Source organism: Pseudorca crassidens, chromosome 10 (assembly GCF_039906515.1).
Source record: "Pseudorca crassidens isolate mPseCra1 chromosome 10, mPseCra1.hap1, whole genome shotgun sequence".
Taxonomy (NCBI): Eukaryota; Metazoa; Chordata; class Mammalia; order Artiodactyla; family Delphinidae; genus Pseudorca; species Pseudorca crassidens.
In genome coordinates this window covers 68053005-68069005 of record NC_090305.1, presented here as the reverse complement: position 1 = coordinate 68069005, position 16001 = coordinate 68053005, and the positions used below count along the sequence as shown (strand labels likewise).

At 59.7% G+C, this 16001-nt stretch overlaps 1 protein-coding gene across 5 annotated transcripts in view; it reads left to right on the top strand.

The window, feature by feature from the left end:
- COL7A1 (collagen type VII alpha 1 chain) overlaps positions 1–16001 on the top strand; it is a 33735-nt gene that overhangs the window by 12753 nt on the left and 4981 nt on the right. For all 5 annotated transcript variants that reach the window (XM_067754238.1, XM_067754239.1, XM_067754240.1 and 2 more), the window contains 72 exons: positions 28–63; positions 208–243; positions 425–496; positions 597–674; positions 923–949; positions 1032–1085; positions 1227–1289; positions 1381–1440; positions 1558–1593; positions 1790–1834; positions 1914–1949; positions 2307–2351; positions 2433–2468; positions 2590–2622; positions 2973–3005; positions 3177–3230; positions 3307–3366; positions 3462–3497; positions 3595–3675; positions 3776–3811; positions 4009–4053; positions 4292–4363; positions 4608–4652; positions 4924–4950; positions 5137–5166; positions 5297–5377; positions 5454–5489; positions 5565–5600; positions 5691–5771; positions 6029–6064; positions 6474–6536; positions 6807–6851; positions 7467–7502; positions 7575–7610; positions 7722–7817; positions 7926–7961; positions 8048–8083; positions 8200–8247; positions 8579–8614; positions 8746–8868; positions 8946–9146; positions 9237–9272; positions 9353–9406; positions 9590–9658; positions 9733–9777; positions 9893–9955; positions 10104–10148; positions 10475–10510; positions 10646–10681; positions 10829–10873; positions 11091–11123; positions 11201–11263; positions 11354–11389; positions 11469–11549; positions 11689–11757; positions 11900–11935; positions 12016–12057; positions 12213–12257; positions 12347–12391; positions 12921–12956; positions 13040–13099; positions 13241–13348; positions 13528–13599; positions 13754–13789; positions 14006–14065; positions 14188–14232; positions 14464–14499; positions 14607–14642; positions 14717–14773; positions 14910–14981; positions 15539–15610; positions 15854–15889. In XM_067754238.1, coding sequence (XP_067610339.1) covers positions 28–63; positions 208–243; positions 425–496; positions 597–674; positions 923–949; positions 1032–1085; positions 1227–1289; positions 1381–1440; positions 1558–1593; positions 1790–1834; positions 1914–1949; positions 2307–2351; positions 2433–2468; positions 2590–2622; positions 2973–3005; positions 3177–3230; positions 3307–3366; positions 3462–3497; positions 3595–3675; positions 3776–3811; positions 4009–4053; positions 4292–4363; positions 4608–4652; positions 4924–4950; positions 5137–5166; positions 5297–5377; positions 5454–5489; positions 5565–5600; positions 5691–5771; positions 6029–6064; positions 6474–6536; positions 6807–6851; positions 7467–7502; positions 7575–7610; positions 7722–7817; positions 7926–7961; positions 8048–8083; positions 8200–8247; positions 8579–8614; positions 8746–8868; positions 8946–9146; positions 9237–9272; positions 9353–9406; positions 9590–9658; positions 9733–9777; positions 9893–9955; positions 10104–10148; positions 10475–10510; positions 10646–10681; positions 10829–10873; positions 11091–11123; positions 11201–11263; positions 11354–11389; positions 11469–11549; positions 11689–11757; positions 11900–11935; positions 12016–12057; positions 12213–12257; positions 12347–12391; positions 12921–12956; positions 13040–13099; positions 13241–13348; positions 13528–13599; positions 13754–13789; positions 14006–14065; positions 14188–14232; positions 14464–14499; positions 14607–14642; positions 14717–14773; positions 14910–14981; positions 15539–15610; positions 15854–15889 — 3807 coding nt within the window. The remainder of the gene's footprint in view (positions 1–27; positions 64–207; positions 244–424; positions 497–596; positions 675–922; positions 950–1031; positions 1086–1226; positions 1290–1380; positions 1441–1557; positions 1594–1789; positions 1835–1913; positions 1950–2306; positions 2352–2432; positions 2469–2589; positions 2623–2972; positions 3006–3176; positions 3231–3306; positions 3367–3461; positions 3498–3594; positions 3676–3775; positions 3812–4008; positions 4054–4291; positions 4364–4607; positions 4653–4923; positions 4951–5136; positions 5167–5296; positions 5378–5453; positions 5490–5564; positions 5601–5690; positions 5772–6028; positions 6065–6473; positions 6537–6806; positions 6852–7466; positions 7503–7574; positions 7611–7721; positions 7818–7925; positions 7962–8047; positions 8084–8199; positions 8248–8578; positions 8615–8745; positions 8869–8945; positions 9147–9236; positions 9273–9352; positions 9407–9589; positions 9659–9732; positions 9778–9892; positions 9956–10103; positions 10149–10474; positions 10511–10645; positions 10682–10828; positions 10874–11090; positions 11124–11200; positions 11264–11353; positions 11390–11468; positions 11550–11688; positions 11758–11899; positions 11936–12015; positions 12058–12212; positions 12258–12346; positions 12392–12920; positions 12957–13039; positions 13100–13240; positions 13349–13527; positions 13600–13753; positions 13790–14005; positions 14066–14187; positions 14233–14463; positions 14500–14606; positions 14643–14716; positions 14774–14909; positions 14982–15538; positions 15611–15853; positions 15890–16001) is intronic.

Sequence of the window (16001 nt, the reverse complement as noted above, 5' to 3'; positions counted from 1 at the left end):
TGGGCTGACTCTGGCCTCCATTTATAGGGCTCCCCAGGGTGGCCCAGTCCTCGTGGAGAACCAGTAAGTTGCTCTGCTCCACAGTGTCTTCCCAGAGCCCTTTCTGCAGGGTGGGGAGCTGGGGTGGTGGAGCGGGGTTGGCTTGTAGGGGCCCACCCTGAAATGCACTGAGACCAAGCATCACCCTTTGCTCTGTTTTGTCCTCAGGGAGAGCGAGGACCTCGAGGCCCAAAGGGGGAGCCGGTAGGTGAAGGAGGGAGGGGAGGGAACCAAGCCAGGATGTCCAAGGGAGGAACAGGGTTGCCCCAGGACAGACACTGTGTGGGGCCTAAGGCATGATGAGGAATAGCTGGGGACCTCTAGGGGCTTCTCCTACCTCAAGGCTCCATACCCTGAATCCTTTCTGCTGTTCTCTGTCCTGCAGGGAGAGCCTGGACGAGTCATTGGAGGCGAGGGCCCAGGGCTTCCTGGACAGAAAGGGGACCCTGGACCTCCAGTAAGTTCTGGAGTATGGTGTGGGGGGGAGTGATGTGTGATGGGGGAACCAATGGGGTGGGTCTATGGGGTTTTACTTTATATTTTGTCTCTTCCATCAGGGTCCCCCTGGATCTCGTGGCCCATTGGGAGACCCAGGACCCCGTGGTCCCCCAGGATTTTCTGGAACAGCTGTGAAGGTGAGGGCATGACCGCCATATAGTCTCATCACCTCCATGTGATCCAGTGACCTGGTGACCTCATTCAAACCCATACAACCCCTGCTGGTCACTCTGAGCTCATGTGACCTCTTGACCACCCCCACCCATGACTCCTCAGTTCCTCCATGAACTTTGTAATCCAGTTTGACCCCAAGACTCTCATTCCTCCTGGTATCTTGGGGTGTGGAGGTGTAGTCCAGGGTCACGTGTCATGATCTCTCTTCCAGGGTGAGAAAGGTGATCGTGGGGAGCGGGTAAGTGAGGGGCAAGTTATGCTGGGGGTGGCTTGGAGTCTGATTCCCCCCGGCCATCCCCTGACCTGCTGTTCTTTCCCAGGGTCCCCCTGGACCAGGTGATGGCAGCGTTGCTTTAGGGGAGCCTGGGCTGCCGGTGAGGGAGCCTTGAGGCTCTGCTGGGGACCCTGTGGCCCATGCTCTGGGGTGTGGATAGAGGAGCTGGGGGCTCTTCTGGGGCAGTGGGTGGGTGCTGGACCTCAGTTTGGGGCTCACATTTTTGCTCACCTCCTCCTAGGGTCTTCCTGGAAGCCGTGGACCCCAAGGCTCAGTTGGCCCCCCTGGAGAAAAAGGAGAAAAGGTGGGAGATCTGACTTCTTGGTGTCCCAGTTCTGAGGTGAGACCTCTGGGTGCTGGGAGCAGGGTCTTCTACCCACCTGTTTTTCCTTCAGGGTGACTGTGAAGATGGAGCCCCAGGCCTCCCAGGACAACCTGGGACCCCGGGTGAGCCGGTGAGTGTAGAGGCCAGGGATTCTGAGCGTGGTGGGCATAGCTCCAGCCCCCACCCTCAGCCATCAACCCTCTACTCCATCCTTATTCCCAAACCCAAATCTCTGAACCCCTTTCAGGGCCTACGGGGACTTCCTGGAGTCACTGGCCCCAAAGTAAGTGCCATTTTGTGAGGGGTCAGGTATGAGAGGTGACACTGGGACCCCGTAGGATTAGGGGAGGCAGGAGGATCAGGAGATAAGGGTTCTCCCCAGGTCAGAGGCTGTGATTTCAGAGACAGATGATTGGAGTTTGAGACACTTTGTCTGGGGTTCGACAGTAAAGGCCCCTCTCCTATCTCTCTCCCCTCAGGGTGACCAAGGACTAACAGGGGCCATCGGTGAGACTGGAGAAAAGGTAAGTGCAACCTGGGGGGCCCTCAGGGCCCCAGAGGATCTGGAGCCAGACTCAGCTCTGACCCATTCTGCTCCATCAGGGCGAACGTGGATCCCCTGGCCCAGCGGGACCACAGGTGAGCCCACTGACCCCACTGCCGGTGCCAGTAGACCTTGGCTCCGTACCCCTCCTGGTTCTGACTTCTTGCCCTTGACCTCCACTGCCCCTGGCCCTCCACCCCTCCTCACGTGACTCCTAATCTCTGCTGATGCAGGCTCTAACCCTCAACCCCAGGGACCCGCTTTTAGCTTTCTGACCCTGCTGAACTGACCTTGACTTCCACTGACCTGGTCTCTGTCTTCCTGCCGAGTTTGACCCCTGCTGACCTAAATCCTGATCTTCTGTGACCCCCATCCTGAACCTCTAGCCCTTACCTGCCATAATCCCCCTGCCCCCACCCACCTGGGTCAGCATTTCTGCTCCTCTTCCCCAGGGTCCACCAGGAGTTGCTGGGCGTCCTGGACCTGAGGGTCCTGAAGTAAGTATGTGACTGTGGGATCAGGAGTAGGGCTCTCATGTGTTCCTCCCCATCCTGGGCTCATGCTTTCTCCATGTGCAGGGGCCACCAGGACCCACTGGCCGCCGAGGAGAGAAGGTGGGTCATGGGCTGGGAGTCAAGTGCCCCCGATACCAGGGATTGTGGCAGGTGGGATACTGGGGCCTTGAGTTCCTAGGTGGGTCCCTGACCCATCCCTGTCCCTATCCTTTCTCTACAGGGGGAGCCTGGTCGCCCTGGGGACCCCGCTGTGGTGAGTGAAGGGAGGGTGTGTTTCTGATCACCGCACAGGCCCTTGAACAGTGTGACCCGCCTGGAAACCAGCGTTCCAGGCTGTGACCCCATAACCTTGGGACCCTGGACTGGCTCAGAGCTCTGTAATTCTAATGCTGTAACACGCCTTCCAACTCCTGGCTGTGATCCTGTGAACCCATGACCACCATACAGGTCATGAGCCCTGTGTAACCCCTGCCCTGCTCCCAGCGGTGACCCTGTGACCTCTGGGCAGACACTTCTGATTCTATATAACCCCAACTCCAATCAAGCCTGTAGTAGTGTGATCCCTAGGCAGGGCCAAGCCGTGTCTGTCCTGTTTGTTTTCAGGGACCTGGGGGTGCTGGAGCTAAAGGAGAGAAGGTAAGTCTGGTAAGAGTGAAGGGACGCTGTTACAGGGTTGAGATCAAGGTCATAGGGCCTGCCTCTGGGCCTGCCTGGAGGCCCCTGGAGGTCATGACAGTTGTGGCATGATCGCTGGGTGGTGGGTTCATGGAGCCTGTGGCTGATGCTGGTGGTCTTTGTCACCTCCAGGGAGACGTAGGGCTCCCTGGGCCCAAAGGAGCTACCGGAGTCAAAGGGGAACGGGTAAGTGCGGGGAAGTGTTTAGGGGTTAGGACAGGTGATGGTTGTGTCCCCTGACCTCTGATCCTTCCTCCCCCAGGGCCCACCTGGCTTGGTTCTTCCTGGAGACCCTGGCCCCAAGGGAGACCCTGGAGTCCGGGTGAGTAAATGTGGGGATGGGGAGTGTGACAGAAGGAGATGAGGTGGTGCCTGGGAGCCCCAACTAAGTCGTACCTCCCTCCCTATGCCCTGCAGGGTCCCATCGGCCTCACTGGCAGAGCAGGACCGCCGGTGAGTGCCTGTGACCTTGGGTAACATCAAGGTTTCTGGGGTCACCTCCCCTCAAGGGCTGGCTATACGTGCTACATCACTCTTGCCTCCTCCACAGGGTGACTCAGGGCCTCCCGGAGAGACGGGAGACCCTGGTCGTCCTGGTTCCCCAGGACCCATCGGCCCCCGAGGACGAGATGTAAGAGGACTGGACTGGGGGAGTGCTGGGGGATGGGGAGTAAGGTACTGCTGGCCTCCCTGGGGGTTTGGGGACCAAGGCTGACTCTCATGTCTCACAGGGTGAAGTTGGAGAGAAAGGTGACGAGGGTCCCCCGGTGAGATTCCTTCCCACTGTGGTTGCTGATCCTTTACCCTTGAACTGTGATCCCTGGGGGGCTGGGGCTCCACCAGGTTATCCAGTCCACCCCCCTGCCTCTGGTCCAGTTGGTTCCCAGGCCCTTCTCTGTCGCCACTCCCTGAGTTAGTTTGAGCCTAACTCACCTGTTTGATGTGGCGTTCTCTCCACCACCAGGGTGAACCAGGTTTGCCTGGAAAAGCTGGCGAGCGTGGCCTTCGGGTGAGGCTTTGCAGGGAGAAGTAAGGGGGGGTGATGAGAGAACTTATAGGAGGTGGGCATGAAGCTGTGGGAAACTCTGAGGGGAGAAAGGGTGATGGGAGAGTCTGGAGGGAGGCATGTGGTGATGGGGAACTCTGACATGGTTTTCAGGGTGATGGAGAACTGGGGCAGTATGGGGGTCATGGGGGAATCTGCAAAATGCTGGGAGGGTCTGTCTTACACCAGCTACCCTTCTCAGGGGGCACCTGGAACTCGGGGGCCTGTGGGTGAGAAGGGAGACCAGGGAGATCCTGGAGAGGATGGACGAAACGTGAGTCCTGACCTCTGATCCCTGAACTCTAACCTCAACTTCAATCTCCAACCATCCAGCTCCCAGCCTCTGACCCTGCCACCCCGACCCTGCAGCGCTAAACCCTCACAGTCCTCATTTCCTTTGACCCCTTCATCACAACCCCCAAAGGCCACCAGGATCCCCATGAATCCTTAGGGTGTTTCCAAAGCTCCCCCAAACTGCTGCCTCTCCTCACTGACCCTGACCCTCTGACTTTCTGCAGGGGAGCCCTGGACCATCTGGACCCAAGGGTGACCGTGGGGAGCCAGTGAGTAGTGCTGGTGTTCTGGGCTCAGTAGTGCTCTTGTTCTGGGCTCGGGAGGGATACAGGGTTCCGGTGCTCAGTCTGGTCAGCACCTCCATTAAGGGCCTGGAGGTCAAGGTTGGGAGCCCTGGTGGCCACCTCCAGGCCTGACCTGGCTTCTGGGGTTTGGCACTGGGGTGCAGGGAATCTGGGAGCAGAGCTGAGCTTGAGGCAAACCTGAGCCATACCGTGGGGCCGCAGGGCTCCTGTTGACTACAGTTATTTCCTTTCCTAGGGTCCCCCAGGACCCCCTGGACGGCTGGTAAGGGTTGCCTGGGTCTGATTCTCTGTCATCTCCCTCACCTGCCCCTGTTAGCCCCACATGGTGTTCCTTCATCCCTTCCACTGACTCCCACTTCCCCCACTGCCCCCTGATGTCTTTATTGATCCTCACCAACTCCTCTTCCCCTACTTGAACTATTCTTCTCACTGGCCATTCCCTCCACAGGTGGACACGGGACTTGGAGTCAGAGAGAAGGTATCATGTTCCGTGGGTGGAGTGAAGCTGTGAGCATAAGAAAGCATCCCAGCACCCCCATGACAGGATCTGCCTCGGGCATGCCTGTGGCCCTAGTGCTATTCCCTCAACACGTTTGTCTCTACCATAGGGAGAGTCTGGGGACCGTGGACAGGAGGGTCCTCGAGGACCCAAGGGTGACCCCGGCCCCCCTGGAGCTTCTGGGGAGAGAGTGAGTGTGGCTTATGCCGTGGGAACGTGTGGGCCTGGGAAAGCCTGCTCTGATTTCTTCCTCCCCTTGTCCTCAGGGCATCAGTGGACTTCGGGGGCCCCCAGGCCCGCAGGTGAGTGACACACTTTGCCCCATCAGCCTAAGTTTCCATCTTGCCCTCACCTTTCACTGACCTTGTTCCCTTCAGGGGGACCCAGGTGTTCGAGGCCCAGGAGGAGAAAAGGTGAGAGGGCATGGAGGTTTTCTGACTGTGAGCCTGGGCTCTCAGATCCATCTCATCCTTCGAGGCCTCTTACCACTCTGTTTTCCTCAGGGTGACCGGGGCCCCCCTGGCCTGGATGGCCGCAGTGGACTGGATGGGAAACCAGGAACCCCTGGTCCCCCTGGGCAGCCTGTGAGTCGTGGCGGTCACTGCCTGGTCACGCCCCTTCCCTTGCCCCTTTGTATGGCTCCAGACTCACTGGAGTCTTCTGGGTCTTGATGAGCTCTGGGGCCAGATGGGTTATCTGTGTCTTCTCCTAGTACCCTGCCTGGGTGGGGGATGTTACTGCCTGACAGGCCTTGGGTTCACAGGAACTAGTGGCCCTGTCAGTGGGCAGTGCCCCTGACCCCATGACCACTGCGGACTCCCTGACTTGAGTCTCTCCTCAGGGTGCTATAGGCAAGGCTGGGGACCCAGGGAGAGACGTAAGTAAGGGGAGATATTAGGGTGGAGGGCGGCTCAGGGGTCCAGCATGAACTGTGTAGCCTGGTCTTCATAGTCACAGGACCAGCGGGAGTAGGGGGCGTTGGTCCAGCCCTGTCCTTGGGAGGGTCCCAGTCCCTGGCAGGCAGGTTTGAGCAGAATCCTGCTTTCTGATCTTCTCTGCCTTGGGCGCTATAGTAGGACCCCCAAATCCTGAGGGTTCTTCCCTTGGGAGTTTCAGCAGGGGGCCCCCTACCCTATTGGGTCTCAGCCTCGGGACCTCAATGGCTCCTCCCAATTCTGGGGGGACTCTACACGGGAGGAGGTTCTTAGTGGGGTTCTCCAAGTCCATGGATGTGCCCCAGGAGATATATCAGTGGCCCTCTCAATCCTAGCAAAGACTTTTTCCAGGGACTGCCTGGCCTTCGAGGAGAACAGGGCCCCGCTGGCCCCTCTGGTCCCCTTGGAGCACCGGTGAGTCCCACTTTCATTGTACCCTTTTAAAAATAAAAAAAAAAACTATTTATTTGGTTGCACGGGGTCTTAGTTGCAGCAGGCGGGCTCCTTAGTTGTGGCATGCATGTGGGATCTAGTTCCCTGACCAGGGATCAAACCCGGGCCCCCTGCATTGGGAGCTCGGAGTCTTATCCACTGTGCACCAGGGAAGTCCCCTCGTGGTATCCTTTTGCCCCGTTACTGCCCTCACCCCAACCCTGACTTCTGACCAATGATCTGTTCCTACAGGGAAAGCCAGGCAAGGATGGCAAGCCTGGCCTGAATGGGAAAAACGTGAGTGTCCAGGGTAGACACAGTGAAACCTCCAAAACATGTTAGCACATGGACATGGTTCAGATGTGCCATACACATGGGGCACACACACAGACACATGCTGACACGTGCCAATACCCGAGTACGTAGCCCACACGTACAGATACATCCTGAAGCACACGTCCATGTGCACACACGGGCAGCCTCACAGACACAGTGGGTTAAGTGGACGTGCTGACCTGTGCCTGGATGGGCCAACACAAGCTAAAATAACCACAGCCACGGGCACAGGCAAAGAGCCTCAGACACAGATGGAGAGGTGCCAACACACAGGTGTGAAGCCCACATTCAGGGATACTGAAGACATGTTGACACACAAACACTTCCACCCATACACGTGCTATGGCTTGGCCCCAGGGCTGCACGTGTACCTCTGTGGAGGTGTGGTGAGACACATATCCAAGGCTCTGACGTGTGATACATGTGGGGACAGACCGACATATGCATTTGTGTCCACAGTCACTCATATACATACAGCCACACATAGTGAGGTAGACACAGGACTTGCAGACAGTTACCAAGACACACAGACAATTCTTAATTCTGTTGGGTCTGATGTGAGTCCTCTGCCCGCAGGGAGGACCTGGGGACCCTGGAGAAGATGGGAGGAAGGTGAGTCCCCTCACTTGGAGTCTGCTCTAGCTCAGATTGGCGCCATGTCTGAAGCACCCTTGTCTTCCTTAGGGAGAGAAGGGAGATTCGGGCGCTCCTGGGAGAGAAGTGAGTGTTGGAGTCTTCTGCAACCTCTGACCCCTGACCCTGACCCTGTGATATGTGGCTCCACTCCTTTCTGGGGTCTCAGGGTCCTGATGCTGGCTGCATCCTCCACAGGGTCATGATGGCCCCAAGGGTGAGCGAGGAGCTCCTGGTAGCCCTGGACTCCAGGGCCCCCCGGGCATCCCAGGGCAGGTTGGCCCTCCTGGCCAGGTGAGTGTCCAGGGTAGTTCCAGGACTTGGGAGCAACAGGGACCATTATGTTGTCACCCTGGGATGCCATGATCCTGTGTGACTTCTTTGTGTTCTGACATATCTCAGGGTTTCCCTGGTGTTCCAGGAGGTTCGGGCTCCAAGGTGAGTGTGCAGATGCTGGGTGGGGGGTATGGTCAGGGGCTGCCCAGAGTGGGGGCATTTTCACCACTGGTCATTCTTTTTCTCAGGGTGACCGTGGGGAGACTGGACCCAAAGGGGAACAGGTGAGGCCCCCATCTTTTTCACTTGCCCCGGTAGCCATAGCACCCACGCATGCGCGCACATGCCTCCAGCCCCAACCCCAAGCTGGGTCCAGCGGCTTGTCTCTTGGTGTCTCCAGGGCCTCCCAGGAGAGCGTGGCCTGAGAGGAGAGCCTGGGAGCACGGCGGTGAGTGAAGCCTGGGACCTGACCCTTGACTGTTATGTGCACGCCTGTAGCGGCCACCTCTGTCCCCTTCCACTTGCCGTGAGGCCCCACTGGAGCTGTGCTGTGTGCTCAGTCCCCTGCCCTGTTGGGATTCCTGTAGCCTACACTGAGGGGAACCTGGGCAACGGGGACATGTCAGGGAGGGGCTTCCAGTGACCTCGAGTCACCTCAACCAAGGACTAAAGGGTCCTCTGGGCAAGAAGCCTGGGGAAGAGGGTAGGGAGGCTGTTTTGGGGGGCAGTGTGGGGCCTTCTCCTCTGTGGGCAGCCCCTCACCCAGTTTGTGTCCCCAGAATGTGGAGCGGTTGCTGGAAAATATTGGCATCAAGGTAGGTTGTTTGGGGGCTGGGCATGGGGGCTGATGGGAACCCCACGGGACAAGTAATGCCCGTGGGGCCAGGCCAAGGCATGGGAGGCTGCAGTAATGGCCCTGCTCTTCTGACCCCTCACTGTCACTCAGACGTCCGCCCTGCGGGAGATCGTGGAGAGCTGGGAAGAGAGCTCTGGCAGCTTCCTGCCTGTGCCTGAACGGCGTCGTGGCCCCAAGGGGGACCCAGGAGAGCGGGGCCCACCAGGCAAGGAGGTGTGTGTTGGCTGCTCAGGGGGCGTGTCCTGTGGAGGGTGTGGTTGACACCAGCATTTACTCTTCTGTTTGTCCAGGGCCCCACTGGCTTTTCTGGAGAACGCGGGCTGAAGGGAGATCGTGGAGACCCCGGCCCTCAGGGACCACCTGGCCTGGCCTTTGGGGAGAGGGGCCCCCCTGGACCTCCCGGCCTTGCTGGGGAACCTGGAAAGCCTGGTATCCCTGGGCTCCCAGGCCCGGCTGGGAGTGTGGGAGAGGCAGGGAGACCAGGAGAGAGGGTGAGCCTGGCTGGGACGGCCGGGGAGGTGCGCTCAGGAGGAGCTGGGCTCCCCACGGGCATAGCCCTCACCCTGCGATTTGCACTTCAGGGAGAGCGGGGAGAGAAAGGAGAACGTGGAGAACAGGTGAGCTGGAGGGGGCTTTATCGGGTGGGACTGCCTATGGGCTGTGTTGGGGTGGCCACCCATTTTCTTCTTTTCTGCAGGGCAGAGACGGCCCTCCTGGCCTTCCTGGACCCCCTGGCCCCCCTGGCCCCAAGGTGATCACCCCAGCTCTGCCCAAGCCTGTGACTGCTGTCACCAAGAGGCCACCATTGGCTTGAGCCCCAGAAATTCCATGTGGTGACTCTGACCCTACAACCCTCTGGCACCCTGTGATCTGGGATGACCCCTCCATGCCTCTGTGACAGACACATCTCTCCCCTGTGACCTTGTGCTTGTAGGTGGCCATGGACGAGCCAGGTTCTGGACTCTCTAGAGAACCAGGACCCCCTGGACTCAAGGGTGCTAAGGTCAGTGTGTGGGATCAACCTGGGGCCACCCTTGCCATGGCGCCAGCGCCTGGCTTGACATGTCATCCCCACAGGGGGAGCCAGGCAGTGACGGCAACCAAGGCCCCAAAGGAGACAGGGTGAGGCCTCCCACCCCACCATGTTTCCCCTCCCCTGCAGGAAGGCATGCCGGGGTGGCATGTCTGTGGGCACCTGGCAGTGATGGGGGCTCAGGGCATGACACTCTGCTTGCAGGGTGAGCCAGGCATCAAGGGAGACAGGGGAGAGCCTGGACAGAGGGGTCAAAATGGCATCCCGGTGAGTTCTTGCCCCACAGGCCATGGGTGCACAAGTACACGGCTCTCACTTGTGTTGTCCAGGCTGGAGTCTGCTCTGCCTGGGGCTGTCTAGGGGGAAGCTGGGATGGGGAACAAGGACAGTGTGGCCTTAAACGTGTTCTCTCTAGGGTCTACCAGGAGAGCGTGGCGTGGCTGGGCCTGAGGGGAAGCCGGTGAGTGATGGCAGGAACAGCGTGGCCGAGATTCTGGGGAACAGCTACCCTTTGCTGTGTGCTGGCCGCCGTATGCACGTGTCACCAGTGACTGGTGCCGGGGTGTGGTGACTGGGTGCCCAGGTCTGAGTGCAGATGCATGATAGCTGTGTACGTGTACAGGCCCATGTGTATTGTCTATGTGGGGCAGTCTGTGGGTATGGGGTGATTTGTGCCTGGGAGGGGTAGAGGTGCAGAAGTGGGGCCCCCAGGCAAAGGTCTCCAGAGGCCAGGAACAGGCCCAAGTGAGGCCAGACTGAGGCTCAGAAGCCCCCTTCTCTATCCAGGGTCTGCAAGGTCCAAGGGGGACCCCTGGCCCAATGGTGAGTACCCCAGAATCCCGCTCCCTCCTGCTCCCATCCTACAGTGGGTAACCCCTACAATGGGCAGTACTGCCTCAGTTTCCCTGAGAGGGTGGGATTGGCTCCCACTCGTCTGGCTCTTTCTCTCTCCAACAGGGTGGCCATGGAGACCCTGGACCACCTGGTGCCCCGGTGAGTGATGGGGAAGCACTGCCTAGTGGGGGTGGGACAGGCATCAGTCCCCACTGATGACTCAGTTGGATAACTTGTTTGTGTTAGTCCACGAGTCCAGGTGGATAACTCTGACCCCAGTTTCCTGCCCTTGATACTTTTTTCTAGGGTCTTGCTGGCCCTGCGGGACCCCAGGGACCTTCTGGCCTGAAGGTGAGTATAGGCTTGTGTGTGTGTGTGGCTGGAAGGAGGTGGTGGCTTGGAGCAGCCTGTCTGCACCAGGATAACATCTGCCAACCTCTGGGAATGTCACTGCCCTGTAATGCGACTGAGCACCAAGGTGCTCCGTCCATGTGGGCTTTGCTGTGGATGGAGGCTGAAGGGCCTCTCATTCATCTGTGGGGTCATGCGGTCTCTGGGGTTTTGGCAGGGGGAGCCCGGAGAGACAGGACCACCAGGACGGGTGAGTGACCCAGCCCATGGGTTAGTCACAGGGAGCTGGGTGGGGTTGGCACTGCCCTGAACTTTTTCTTCCTCCAGGGCCTGCCTGGACCCACTGGAGCTGTGGGACTTCCTGGCCCCCCTGGCGCCTCAGGCCTTGTGGTGAGTGAGGCCCCTGCAGAGATAGCATGTCCCTGCCCTCTGGGTCCCGTGCTCTCCATGTTCCTCTCACATCTGACTTGTTTCCTTCAGGGTCCTCAGGGGGCACCAGGTTTGCCTGGACAAGTGGTGAGTCCTGGGGATCAGGGCTGGACTCCGGGGGTCAGGAGTCAGGGGGCAGGCCCCTGACAGAGCTCTCCCTTCTCAGGGGGAGACGGGGAAGCCGGGAGTGCCAGGTCGTGATGGTGCCAGTGGGAAGGACGGAGACAGAGGAGCCCCTGGCGTGCCGGTGTGTGTTCTGAGGGGAGCTCGCTGTGGGCATGTGATGGGGCCTGTGCCAGCCGCCGTGTGCCTGAAGGAAGAGGAGGGCTGGGCAGCAGGGACAGGGGGTGGAGAGGCACTGAGTTCCACCCACCGTTCTGCCATAGGGGTCACCAGGTCTGCCTGGCCCTGTCGGACCTAAAGGAGAGCCTGGACCCATGGGCACCCCTGGACAGGTGATCTTTGATCCTGACCGCCACCTTCTGCATCAGCTCCTCTGCCTCACTCCCAAGCCTAGTTTGTCCCTTCCATATGGATGGCGGGGTGGGGATGGGGAGGTGGCAGGAGGCGAGGTAACTCACCAGGAGTTCCCTGCAGGCTGTGGTCGGGCCCCCTGGAGCAAAGGGAGAGAAGGTGAGTGTGTGGGAGGCCCTGGTTTGGGGGGCACAAGGGTTAGGGGCTGAGGAACCCCACTGACCCCTTTCCCTCATCAGGGCACCCCTGGAGGCCTTGCTGAAGACCTGGTGGGAGAGCCGGTGAGTGTGGAACCTCCACAGCATAGTTCCTCCACCCCTGTGACCCTCACCTTCCATAATATGCCCCACATGGTCCGGGCCTCATGCTGCCTCTTTGAGTCTCAGCTGTCTGTGCCCCTGACACCCATGTGTCCTCCTGACCCCTGTATCCACAGGGAGCCAAAGGTGACCGAGGACTGCCGGGGCCGCGAGGCCAGAAGGTGAGGTGGGCCTGGCCGCGGGGCCTGTGCATTGGGCAGGGAGGGGTACGGTTGGGTGGCTAGACACCCTCACCACCCTTTCTATGCAGGGTGAAGCCGGCCGTGCCGGGGAGCCTGGAGATCCTGGTGAAGATGTGAGTCTGGGGTCTGGGCGAGTCTGAGTCTGGGTTGAGGAGTGCAGTCGTGGATGTGAGGGACCGTTGCTGAGCGTGGGCACATCTGAACCCGAGCCTGGCTGAACATTCCAGCATTCAGGGTCCTGCTCTGGGAGCATGCGGGGGTCACGCCTCCTGGCTTCCACGTGCCTGTCCTAGGTCTTCTGTTCCTCCCTGTGTCTGAGCACGTGTGCTCCTGTCTGATCTCCCAGGTCTCAGGACACATGGGAGTTTTTGTGGGCCTCTCCTTGGTCATGTATTGATGCTGCCCCTCTCCCCGCCTTGTCTGTGCTCCTGTATCTGAGCTCATATCTGTGGTCACGTCTAAGCTCCCTGGGATGGGACATGTCTGAGTTCCTGCTCCTGTCTGCACTCCCACATACCTGCACTCACGTCCTTGGTGCCAAATGTCCGTGGTCACCTCTGAGCTCCCGTGGGAATGTTTTGGGGCCATACCTGAGCTCTGGGTTCATGTTCCTACTCTCAAATGCTGTTTACTTTGTTTTAGGGTCAGAAAGGGGCTCCAGGACTCAAAGGTCACAAGGTATGTGTGCCCTAAACCATCCCTGCTGGGGGTCATGGTCCTGAGACTCCCTGAGCCTGATCTGACTCTTCTTTCCCTTGAAGGGTGACCCAGGAGTTGGGGTCCAGGGGCCCCCTGGGCCAATTGGTCCTCCAGGTCTAAAGGTAAAACAATGCCCCATCACTAGTAGTGGGGGCAGCAGGTGGGGCGGGGGGCCTGGAGGTGGGAGAAAGAGGGTATTCTGGGGCTAGTCCTGGGAAGGGGTCCTGCTGGAGCCATTCCTCCCTTTGCTATTTTTGTTGCAGGGAGACTTGGGCCCCCCCGGCACCCGTGGTGCTCCTGGTATTGTGGGGTTCCCCGGTCAGACAGGCCCTCGAGGAGAGATGGGTCAGCCAGGCCCCAGTGGAGAGCGGGTAAGGGTGCTGAGGGCTGCACGTGGGGACTTGGTGACTTGAGGACCTCTGAATCTGGTACTGGGTGAGGAGGAGAAGGGGGCCCAACCCTGCCGAGGGGGCTCCTGGTTTTGGGAGGACAGCACGGGAGGAAGGTTCCCAAGTCACCCTTCGCCTCTCTTACCTCATTTTCACTATAGGGTCTGGCAGGCCCCCCAGGGAGAGAGGGAGCCCCAGGTCCCTTGGGGCCACGTGGACCCCTTGGGCTAGCGGTGAGTAGAAGTGCCCCAACGCCCCATGTCTCTGACTGCTGTGTGTTGGAGTCTGTCCATGTGGGGACTTAGGCTGGGGACTATGCCACACTGTGTGGCTAGATATGTGTGTGCCTTTGAGGGGCACAGAAGCCTTACCTCACTCTGCCCACAGGGAGCGCCTGGGGCCCCTGGACTCAAAGGAGACAAGGTAGATGGGACAATGCTGCTGGCTCTCTCTTGCACCCCTGTCACCCCCTCCAGCTTCCACTAACCCCTGTCACCCCCTCTAATCTCCACTGACCCCTGTCACCTTCTCCAATCTCCACTGACCCCTGTCACTCCCTCCAACCTCCACCGACCTCCCATGACCCTCTGTCCTCCACCAATTCCCCTCACTGATCCCTGGTGTCCTGTTGATCTCCAGGGAGACACTGGAGCAGGACCGCCTGGGGCCCGAGGCGAGCGTGGGGAGCCGGGTGTCCGGGTACGTATGTCCTGCTCTGCAGCCATGGCCATTCCAGGGAGCCACCCTGGGACTCCCTTCATCACAGTTCTCGCCTCCGATTTCCAACTTACCGAGTCACTGAATCTATTGTCACCAACCAGGGTGAAGATGGCCGCCCCGGCCTGGAGGGACCCCGAGGACTCGTGGTGGGTCTCCCTGGGGAAAGAGCCAGTGGTGTGACTCAGTCCCCTGTCTGTGCCCTCTGTGCCCTTGTGACACTCTGTAGCCTTCTGCAGCCCTCTGGTTCTCCTTGGCTACTCTCTGGTCCTTTGTCTCCCCCATTCCCCCAGGCCCCCCGGTCCTCCCCTGCCCCCTGACCTCTCTCCCCAGTAGTCCCCACAAATTCCCTTAGCTCACTATTTTCTTCTCTCATACAGGGTCCCCCAGGCAGCCGGGGGGAGCGTGGGGAGAAGGTAAGGATATGGGGAAGAGGTCCCTGAGTGTGGGTGGGGATGGATCTTGCAACTCAGGATTTGGGGCTTCTCTATTTGGGTGAGACTCACACTCTTCCACCCAATAGGGTGACCCTGGAACCTCAGGGCTGAAGGGTGACAAGGTGAGTGTGTGCATGGGGGAGGGCAGGGGACTAAGGGTGCTCCTGACTCCTCTGACTGCCCCCTGTCCACTCAGGGTGACTCAGCTGTGATTATGGGGCCTCTGGGGCCACGAGGTGCCAAGGGGGACATGGTGAGTGGGTCTGGTCCATGTGCAGATGGGTGTGGGAGGGGCTTCTGTGTGGGCTGGGCCAGGGGATCTGAGAGCTCAAACCCTCAGAGGGTAAGGGACTTTTAGCCCCTGACCCTGATTTCTGACCCTGACCCAGGGTGAACGAGGGCCTCGGGGCATAGATGGTGACAAAGGACCTCGGGGAGACAGTGGGGACCCTGGAGAAAAGGTATGGGGATGAGGTTGGGATATTCTATACAGGGTGAGGAAGGGAGTCCTACAGGCTGGGGGGCTCCATGGAGGGTCTGTGAGGACAGGAGGGGAGGATGGGAGGGGGCTTTCTGGGGGTCAGAGGGGAGGGGGTTCTGTCAGCTGTAGCAACTCTGTGGGGTGGCTGAGAGGATGGGGGCTCTATGGGGGGGCCCAAGGGCCTGGATAGGAGGTGAGAAGGGGAGTGTGTGGACTGTGGCTCTATGAGAGTGCCTGTGGGAATGGGAAGGGGGCTCCTTGGCTGTTAGGGGTACTCCAGGTAGGGGTAAGGGTAGGGGCCCAGTGGTAAGAGGAGTGGCAGGAATCTGGGGGTCCCGGGGTGAGAAATGAGCCACCCCACGAGCCACAGTCCCCAGCTCCACCCTGCTGGGGCGTGGGCTGGAAGGGAAGGGGCCATGGGGAAGTGCGTGGGAGCAGCACTGGCCAGCTCCACCTCAGCCAGCAGGTTCCAGTCATTCTCTGAGCATGCAGCCTGGTCTGGTCCTGATTGTGTCCCTCTCCTGGTCACTCCCACAGGGCGCCAAGGGACAGCCTGGAGACAAGGGCTCAGCCGGGTTGCTGGGAGTGCGTGGACTCACAGGACCCAAGGCAAGTCCCGCCCCAGGTACAGACCCAGAGCCATGCATCACACACCCCTGTCCCAGGGGTGTCCTCTGAGCATTGGAGGGTTTCCTGCCTCCCTCGCTGTTGGCCCCATATGTGCTCACATGGGCTCCTTGTACAGCCTAGGCCCTGGCTGCAGTCACCGAGTGGCTGCATGTGCAGCAGACAGGCCAGTATAGGGGACAGTCACACTGAAGGGCTGCCCTCCCCCATCTGTGTTTCCCACAGGGTGAGCCTGGTGCTGCAGGGATCCCTGGTGAGCCGGTAAGATGCCCCCACGCCCATGTAGTGGCCTTTGACCTTACAGTGAACCAGTACTCTCATGTTGTCCAGGGACCCCTACCTTCACAGTAGCCCCCATGATGGTTCCACCCAC